This window comes from Neltuma alba, unplaced genomic scaffold (genome assembly GCF_004799145.2).
Source record: "Neltuma alba isolate B1F8T4 unplaced genomic scaffold, ASM479914v2 tig00012070_pilon, whole genome shotgun sequence".
In the NCBI taxonomy this organism is placed as follows: Eukaryota; Viridiplantae; Streptophyta; class Magnoliopsida; order Fabales; family Fabaceae; genus Neltuma; species Neltuma alba.
In genome coordinates this window covers 228,982-238,808 of record NW_021636631.1, presented here as the reverse complement: position 1 = coordinate 238,808, position 9,827 = coordinate 228,982, and the positions used below count along the sequence as shown (strand labels likewise).

Genomic DNA, 9,827 nt, shown 5'->3' with positions numbered 1-9,827 from the left:
TTGTGAGAATTGTTTTGACGTGATTTGTGGACAACTGGTGGTAGGGTAGTAATTTTCCAATGTCCACATCAGTTTCTTTAACCTTTTTAGAAGAAATTACTTGTATATCGCAACGAGTCTATATATTCAGGATATTGACAACAAATATAATTAAAATATTGCATGGCCATGCTTAATGGTTATAGCATCACAATCAAGATAAAGTGTTAATTACAAAGATAATTAAAACCAATATCTCTAGAATAGGAAGTTGGAGTTGAAAAGATGGCTTTAATAAAGTGGAGATATGTAGGAAGAGAAAGTAGGAAGGAGGAGGACAGAAAATGGAGAAGGCTCTTACAACAGCGGGGAGCTTTTGGATCTCCAGGAAAGCCAAGCAAGAATTTTCCAATATCTCCCACGACATTTCTGTACGTTCCTCTCTCACTCTCTCTTTCTGAAAATCTGCATAATTTTTAGGCTCCCTTATGTTCTGGATCTTCTGTTTGCTTCTGAAATGCCAACATCATTACTGTCTCAGAATCATCCATCATAAATCTGGCTTTCTTGAACCTTCATTTAACTAACATGTATTTCCTCTCCATAGCATGACAAGCATTATCTCTTCTGAACGGGACTTGCTTGTTCTTCTTTCTTGCACTGATCACTGATATGCAGTTTCAACCTTATGGTGATGATTTGTTCCTGTTTCTCTTACTGTCGTTCTGAAATATCATGTGGTTGTAATTTCAGTCTCTCTCAAATTCTGTTGAAGACAAAGCAAAATGTTTACTCAACAAACTCAAAGGTATCTCTCTACCTTTAACTTTCACAACATTTCTAACGTCATAGTTTCAGTAGGAGTATTTTAAAACAACGTTCGGTATGTGTAAAGCTGTTTTTAAAAAGAAACTGGAAAATTGCGTTGCCCTACGAAACATTTTACATATTTGACTGCTGCTTCATGTTCCTGCTGCTTTAATTGATTAAAGAGGTATATTCCGGGCCTCAACGAGACATACAAGGCTAGAAGTGGGAAAGAAAAGAAGACAACATATAGCTAAACTGAAAAGTAATTATGGCAGATATATATGCCAAACCATTCAAATCACTTATCCCAATATATAGGACAAAATTAGCCATATGATTATGAAAGATTCACATGGGATGAAACACTAAACTGAGCCATTTTTTGCGGGGTAAATGAAATGAAAGGCAAATCAAAGAAGGAGATAGGAGATTCTGAGAGAGAACAATATACCAGGAGGAGTGTTTCCCAGCAACATAAAGTGTTACGAGTACGAGGAATCAAAGGGGAAGCTGACAGTGCATCTTCCCTATCCATGTGAGGTGTGTTTCAAGGACTCATCCCTTCTCAGGTACTCCACACGTGTGAAGGCCACCTTGTCGAGGGGCAAACTCACCGTTCTGGAGGGCATGAAGACGAAGCGTCTGGTTTGGGTGAAGGTGTCAAGTGTGAGCGTTGAAAGCTACAAGTCTGACAAAGTTTGCTTCACAGCTTCTGGTGTGAAGATAAGCAGACCCAGAGACGCCTATGACTTGCCTCGTCCAGCCATTCAAGTCCATGACTTTTGACTCCCTTTCAATAATAGTCTCACTCTAATCTCTCTGTTTCCTTTCAATCTTGTCCCTATTACCATATTAATAACCTGCCTAGCATGATCTCTTCGAACTTAACTTATTAGTATTTGCTGATGCCATATATCGTGGGAGGTTTGATGTTGGTTTTTACATTTTTCTGCACTGTTATGCTTAGACAGGAATTTGGTTAGTCCTTTTCAGCTCTTAACTACAATATGTGAGTCCTATTTGAGGATGTTTCTTTTTCTATTACCTTTCTTATGCATGTATATAAAGCCGAATCCATCCGATTTTTTAAACAGAGGGTTGGTAATCCTTAACCTTTAGAGGAATCCTCCATCAGTGACTGTAAATTAAATGACCACTTTTTCTCAATCAGTGGGTGGTTCGAGCATGAATCAAACTCTATTGAAATGTTTTGGTTGGCAATAAAATCAACATCATAATAATGATTTTGTTGTCTTCAGATATGGGCAATGATACCAGCATTAACATTTCATTCATTCTTATCTTTTTATCAGCAAGTCTGTATAATGGTGTGTTTCACCTTTGTGCATTTCAGAATGATGAATCCTACAATATTTTTTTCTATATCATTTCTCTTTTTTACTTGAGATATGATGCTAACTACTATTTCTGGTCATAAATATAAGAGTTAATTAGAGATTTAATTTAGTGTAAAATATAAAATCCCATCTCATTTTGTTTTCTATATTTATTTATTTTGCTCTAAAGTAATCCCTGTGATAAATGCACATATTGAAGGGTTTTCATTCTAATACACTTGATTAATAAAGTTATTTTAATGAAGACAACGATATTTATTATAAATAAATAATTTAATTAATTTTTCTAATGTTTGTAAGTTAATTTCTAGCTTTATATTAAGAATTATCAATTTCAATTGCCAAGCTCCTACAGCTATTATGAGATTCAAAAATCAACTTGAATAGCTAGTTAATTTCATCATCAATGTTAATTTTGATATATATATATATGTCGAATTCCCATTCTCTAAGCCAAAGGAAGACCATCTCATCTCTAAAACCCCACAGCTTAGTTTTCAGATTAGCTACAGCACAATATATATCCCTACAAGTAAGCCCAATCCTTTTTATGATTAATAGGCACAATAAACATTAAGATAAAATTTTATATGACCTAATTTGAGGGTTGATATTGAATCTATATATAAGATTTATTTCATATATTTATTAATTTTTTAAATTAACTTTATTAATATTCTTCTAATAATAGTCAACCAGGAGAGGAAGGGGGCAATTAAAGAAAATATTTGGGGTATTTTAAAAAAACATATCATATTTACTAATTTAACTAACATTCTTAATTTACATAAATTAGTTAATTGCATTTTACATTAAGGACCAAGAAGAGTACAATGAAACACTTACCCTTTTTATGATTAATAGGCACAATAAACATTAACTCAACACAACAAGTGGCTTATATTTAGGAATAAATTTTTTTCTTACAAATAATTTATATATAGGAATGATATGTAATTTATCATATATTTTAGTACTTCATTACCTTCATTAATCTACTGTTAAACGCAATTAATCAAACGAGCAATTAGATTCCTGAAGATAGGGCCAGAGCCAGCCGCTCAGCCAGGACCACGGAATATTTATGACAGAGGTCCGTAGTCCTTTTAGGCCCGAGCAGCGGCGTAATCAAGCGGTAGCTTTGCTTTGACGCTGTATCGTGTAAAAGGAATCCAATGGTCAGCGCACCGGTGAATCCTACGGTCAGAATGACTCTGGTCCCACTGCGAAGATATTCTCTGCCCAACTGGAAACCCTAGTTGGGTTTAGGATATCTCTCAAAGGCACCCCAATCTTACATGTATATATATCTTTGTCCGCCTCTTCCTCGTCCTCTCCGTCCCTCGGGCTCTGCAATTCTGCTTCCCCTTTGTGAGTCGGTCGAGTCTGATACGGTGCGTTTTGCTTAGGGCAACGAATCCCACCATGTCGGACGAGGAACACCACTTTGAGTCCAAGGCCGATGCCGGAGCCTCCAAGACTTATCCTCAACAAGCCGGCACCATCCGTAAGAACGGCTACATCGTCATCAAGAACCGCCCTTGCAAGGTGTCTCTCTTTTACATCGATTCATTTTCCCTTTTGCCCCCTCGCTTTGTTGCCCGTGAAATCCTTCGTGGAATGATTGAGGCATTGTGGAAATTGAAAGTTGACTTTGCTGGGTTGATTTTGATGCGTGCTTGATTTGACTTATGGTCGTCTAACTATTCACAAATCTAGTCCTGATTAATGGGATGGTTTGTTTAATTGTTTTACCCTTATTTATCTTATTCTGTTGTTTCCGGAAGTTGGAGGTGCGACTTTTATGATTTATTGACTTTGGCGCGGTTTATGTATGATTTATGGGTTTTAATTTCTTTAATCACTTCATCTAAATGTTGATTGACTTAACCCTTATAGACGCTGTTGTGAAGTTTTGTTTTACTTATGCGTTTCCTTGTTGCAGGTTGTTGAAGTGTCGACCTCCAAGACCGGTAAGCACGGTCATGCTAAGTGCCACTTTGTTGCAATTGATATCTTCACTGCTAAGAAGCTTGAAGATATTGTGCCCTCTTCCCACAACTGTGATGTACGAGCTTAATTTCAATTTTCAATATTTTGATCTCTTTTTAACAGTCTTCCCTAAAGGTGTCTCTGAACCGCAATTTTTCTTTTCAGGTTCCCCATGTGAATCGTACTGATTATCAACTAATTGATATTTCTGAGGATGGATTTGTGAGTTCCTTTATCTAAGGATACCCTTTGTTCATAAATTCATTTTGCTTCCATATTCTGAATGGATGTTTGCTACTGAATAATGTCATAGGTGAGTCTGCTTACCGAAAATGGAAATACCAAGGATGACTTGAGGCTTCCTACCGATGAAAATCTGCTTAATCAGGTTTGTTTCCGGCTCTGTTGCATGTTAGCATATACTATAAAAGAACTTTGAGCATTTTTTCGATTTATTAATTTAAAAATACATACATTTGATATTATTTTTGACCAAGCAACAAGTAAAATTTAAAGCTTCATTATTTGCTGTAACCGAAGATATTACAATGCCTTTTCTGTAGTCGAGTTGTTGGGAAACCCTTTAGTTTCATCATTGGTTTGTGTTGTTTTCTCTAATTGGTTATCCACTCACTTTCCTCTGCAGATAAAGGAAGGATTTGCTGAGGGAAAGGACCTTGTTGTTTCTGTCATGTCGGCTATGGGGGAGGAGCAGATTTGCGCCTTAAAGGATATTGGGCCAAAGTAGTTGCTTCCATTGTATGCTGGTCGTTTGTTATCATTTATTTAATCTCAGATATTTTTGTAAGCTTTTTTAGTCTTCTCGGCGGATGGTTTCTGATGGTTTTATGAATGTGTTCAGATAAACTATGGGTCACTTTTTATGGTTTGTCCAGAAATTTTCATGAGAAATAGGAGCCCATTATTTAACTTTCCAATTCATGAGAGAGCAGTAAGATTTTGATAAAATTTATGGCTTGGGTTGCGTCGAGGATAAATATTGGTTTATCGTTGCCCATCACGGATAAAACATGGATGCATCGTCTTTAGTTGTTGAGTTTTGACTTCCATTGCTTTGGAAGTGCTCTTCGCTTCTGATAAAAGACACAATCCTCATGAGGCGTGGCGGCCTGACTATTAAAGGTTTGATTTTGGGCAAGTAAATCAACCATGGGTCTTTATTCCTTCAGTGATCTACCTACAGTTTTGTTTGAGAAGGTTAATACACAGTTATTATAATTAATTAATTAAACTAATTTTTTTAATATTCTTAAATTAGTTATTTATAGTACTAAAATACTAAATGCCGTGAATAAAGAATTCGTGGTGAAGCTGGAAAATCGCCATGAAGCAAAGAAAGCAGTTCCAGAAGTTTGAGTGGACTCCGCAAGGAACTTTTTGTATCTATTTTGAAGAATTATTTGGAGTGGTGGGATCTCTGCTCAGGAACGATGCAATTAAAGTGAGTTGGGTGGTTGTTTTGTGGAGTAAACAAATGCAATCTTGTGGAATTCAGAGTTCTGAATACAAACGAGCATCTCAAAGCAATGGTAGTTGTGAATATATATGCCTCCCCTTAAAACAAAACATAAGTGAAGTATCTCGAAACAGTTCCAATAGTTTTCAGCTAAATATTCCCATTGAACTTTTTGTTGTCAACATTATTCCAATTAAACACGGGGAAGGCCAACCTTTATCCCTGAGAATTAGCCTAATACTGCTACAATTTAAGTCTTTTAACTTCTGGTGAGAATGGCAATCATTAAAAAAATAAAAATTTCAAAAATTAATTTTGTTCAAGAATATGGGAACAACTGAAAAAGTATCATCAGGGGTATCTAAAATTATCATATATATTCCTTAAAAAATAGTTGCTAATTAATCTTATATATCAGGTAAAAATTAAATTCTAAAGCTTATCATAACTTCCAGAAAAACTGATTTTAACATCAAGAAAGTAAAACGGTAATATTGAAGTATTCATTACAATTTTTTTAAATTATAAAAATATATTATTTTAAATTTTTTTATTTGTAATTATGACAGATTATAAATTCTGAACCATACTTTTCTCAAATTCATCTTTCCCCACCCTTTTTTTTTTAATCTTTTTTAGTTTTTTATGATTCACCCTTTATTTTTATTTTTTTTTACCAGCCCTCTTCATTCTTTTATCCGTTTTCATTCGTGCCTGGTACCCCTCGAATAAAGAAATGTCAAATTCCTTTGCTTTTCTCTCTCTTTACTTGTTTTCAAAGCAAAGCAATCGGTGAGTCCTTCGAACGAAAGAGAGGAGGGATGAGTTCGTCGCCACATCGCTCTCGCGGAGGAGGCGGCGGCGGCGGCGGCGATGATAGGCCCAGGTTCTTCGACTCAAAGGCCAAGAGCCTCTGCTGGGCAAAGGCTGATATTGTGCCCGGCCGTCATCCCGAGAGGTGGCGCAAAGACGCCGCCGGCAACATTGTTTGCAAGCGCTTCGGCAACTGTCACGGCTGCCTCTGCTTCGAGTACGATCACATCCTTCCCTTTTCCAAAGGTTCCCCCCTTCCCTTTTCAACATTATTATCTACGCCCTCACTTCGAGTTTTAAGCCATTAATTTTTCTCTACTTGCCAGTTCCATTTATTCTGGGTTTTTGTTTTTGGATGTTTTCTAATTTTCAAGTAGAAATGTAGCCTCTTAAAGACCATCTGGTATATAATTTTGATTGGTCTTAGGATTGCGGAAAAGCTGAAGCAGCCGCATTCGCGGGATAAAACCAAGTGCCAGTGAGTAAACAAAGGATATAGTAAAATTTTGAATTGACTGGTAATTAAAAGATGGGTTGGGGAGGCTTATATAAAAATAATGCTTTCGGTCAAGTTGCGCATGGCGTCAGCATTTTTACGTGGCAATGAATGGAAATTTTATTATCTTTCTGTAGATTTTATCCTTTCAAAAGTTGATCTTGGCTGAAAAATGAGTGTCCTTTGTAGCTAAGGAGGTGGACTTATTTGAGCAAGCATATACATGTGGATCTACAAGTGATAATACTCAATACTTTTCTTTGTGGCCAATAGAAACGAACAGATGAGGGATCCTTTTAAAGAAAATAATAACTCATCTGAATAAGATTGTTTAGTTCACAATTGCGACGGATGACTATATGCGTTGGCTCTAATGATGCGAATGATCATACCGTTAAAGTAGCGTTAAGAATGATAATGTGCAGAATATGATGGAATCATCAATTTCGGTGACTTCTGCAGGATGTTACTCCATGTTGTTTCTGCCATTTTGTTTCGGAAGGGAATTAATTGATCAATCACATCCTCTGATTGAGGTTGAGTTGATGAGAAATGTAGTTACAAAATAATGTTCAATGACACAAAATAACATTGATGCTATTTGATTTCATTAAAATTGTTCTTTGGGGTTTTGGTGCCATCTGTGGACAGAATGCTTCTTTTAGTTATTCATTGTGAGATAAGACCTGTTTTTGGTTATTCCCTCTTTACTTTTTGTAGAGAGCGATAGATGAGCAGAGCATACAAGCTTGTGTCTCTACTTGGCAGTTTGGTATTGGTATTGGTATTGTGATAATCATTTTATCTGAGATGTAAGGTGCTGTTCCAGGTGGTGAATCCACAGCAGATAATTGTCAAATACTACAAACTAGAGTGAACAGATTCAAGTCGGACAAGGATCAGGTTGATCCAGCTCAGCTGAAGGGCTACTCATGTGACATTACTTTTTCTGGTATAATTTCTTGATCACTGATCTGTCTTTATCTTGAGGGTCATGTGACTTTATCCCTTCACTCATTATGCATTTTCCTTATCATATTCCTCAAGTTTTTCATCCCTTATTTGGTCCTGCTCTCCAATGGAAGACAAAATGTTATTCAGTGTCATTCGAATCTGAATTCGCTTAGCTTCCTTTTCTTCTACCTTCCTTTGAAGTTCCTCTTAGATGGAGGATCCATAGTTTGAAACTTCATAAATAATAGTCTTGATTTATTTCAACTGCAAATTCTCCCATGTTAGGGATTTCATCTGTCAAGCAATATCTGCTATATACTTAGCTGTTAATCTTCCTTGCTCGTGTTTGATGATAAGTTTGCTAAAGGACAATGGATGAATTTTTTACTTATTTGTTGCTCGGCCTTTCTTTAAACAAACCACATAGGTATTTTTTCTAGCTTTTCCGAATGTCATAATTTAATTGAAGAACCTGACGGCTAATACCTACAGCTATACATCTAAGTTCTTTCGTTTTCTGAACAGGTTTCAAGTTCATGTGCCTCATAAAGAGAGGATTAACTTTAGCGTTTCAGCTGCATGCTTGATGTACTCTTGGAACCATTCCCTTCTCTTTTTTGCCCCTCTTTTCTTTTCTTTCTTTACTTTTGGCAAAATTGAGAAATACAGAGTTCTTGTTAGTACCTTTGCACGAAATAATTTAAACATCTAGCTAGTAGCTAAAATGGTATTCCCTTTTTCTTGCTTTATATGATTTCTTTTGTGAAAGAACTTTGTGCAAATCTCAGGCGCTGATAATTCCGAGATAGGATGAATCAAAGATGAACTGACAATTAACCGCACGTACAAGTTTCGGTCCCACTCCCTCTTGACTTTAAACGTGACAATTCTGAATTCTGACCATGATCATGAATTATTGTATTGTTTGGCCAGAGATGCATATACTCATAAATCCAGGAGAGCTAGACTCAAAGCCAATGTGTGAGAAATACATATTATGACTGCTTATAACGAGAATTTCGGATATCAATGACTGGCAATCTGTTCTAGATGAATATTAGGGTGTGATTAGAATGAGAAAGGTCCGTGTTGACCCATAACTGACTTGCATGCATGAGACATATCACGCATTGTTTTATTGTTTATAAAGAAAAACAAGATGGTGCTCAAATGTTTCCCTTGTTCGTCACATAATTTTAACACTTGTGGAACAATTGACAGATAAGGAGCTCGATATAATAGAGATGGCTGTTTATGGGGACGTGATTAGGCCAGGAAATGAGTGTCGTTGCAGAACAGTAGCTGAAATGCTTGGCGTATACAAATCTAAAGACAATACAGCTGCGTGCAAGCTGCCACAGACAGGGGAATGAATCTCCAATGGACAGAAAATCGTAAGTATCAATATCATATAATCCACTGCATGCAATTGTTGATTCAATCTTCCTTTTATCAGGATTTGAGATCCACGTGTCAGATTGTTAAAATTGAATTCTGACCATTATTTGGCCATACATTATATGGTAGCTGAGATTTTCTTGGAAGAAACAAGTCAGGTTCTTTACTCTCCTTGAGAATTGACATATCCAGGCACGCACTTGGATAAGGGCACTGCTTTAAGCTGTTGTCTTCTGCCGTTATGAACTGGACTTTCGCCTAATTTCGGTGTCACTGATGAACTCTTTGGTTTATCACCACTTATTTCTTCAAAACCATGAAACATCCAAGATTTCGATATTTGATATGACACTAGTTAAGTCCAGAGGCACGAGGTGCCACCCTTTTTAAAGGGAGAATCCCTACCTAATGCCACCAACAAATGATATGTCAAAGTTCTGATTGCATTGACAAAATAAACAAAATCAAATCAAATATTCCCTCCAGTCCTAAATATAAGGTTTATTTGAAGGATTGAGTTTGATTTTAAATATAAAGTCTAGTTCTTTCT

General features: G+C 36.3%; 2 protein-coding genes and 1 pseudogene across 3 annotated transcripts; all 3 read left to right on the top strand.

The window, feature by feature from the left end:
• The first annotated feature begins 285 nt into the window (after positions 1-285).
• On the top strand, positions 286-1,905 carry LOC114721792 (uncharacterized protein At5g01610-like; annotated as a pseudogene).
• Positions 1,906-3,480: 1,575 nt separating this feature from the next.
• LOC114721790 (eukaryotic translation initiation factor 5A-2) lies at positions 3,481-5,108 on the top strand. Its single transcript, XM_028907649.1, has 5 exons — positions 3,481-3,695; positions 4,093-4,215; positions 4,305-4,361; positions 4,453-4,527; positions 4,786-5,108. Exons 1-5 carry the CDS (start codon positions 3,573-3,575, stop codon positions 4,885-4,887), a joined length of 480 nt encoding a protein of 159 aa, XP_028763482.1. The 5' UTR covers positions 3,481-3,572; the 3' UTR covers positions 4,888-5,108.
• A 1,260-nt stretch (positions 5,109-6,368) lies between these two features.
• Positions 6,369-9,572, top strand: LOC114721788 (uncharacterized). 2 transcript variants are annotated; one of them, XM_028907648.1, is made up of 4 exons: positions 6,369-6,675; positions 7,755-7,877; positions 8,405-8,467; positions 9,101-9,181. In XM_028907648.1, the coding sequence occupies exons 1-3, from the start codon at positions 6,438-6,440 to the stop codon at positions 8,464-8,466; spliced, it is 423 nt and encodes a 140-aa protein (XP_028763481.1). In that variant the 5' UTR covers positions 6,369-6,437; the 3' UTR covers position 8,467; positions 9,101-9,181. The 2 variants fall into 2 exon arrangements, with proteins under 2 accessions (XP_028763481.1, XP_028763480.1); XM_028907647.1 differs by lacking the exon at positions 8,405-8,467 and having other exon boundaries at positions 6,375-6,675; positions 9,101-9,572.
• Positions 9,573-9,827: the final 255 nt, after the last annotated feature.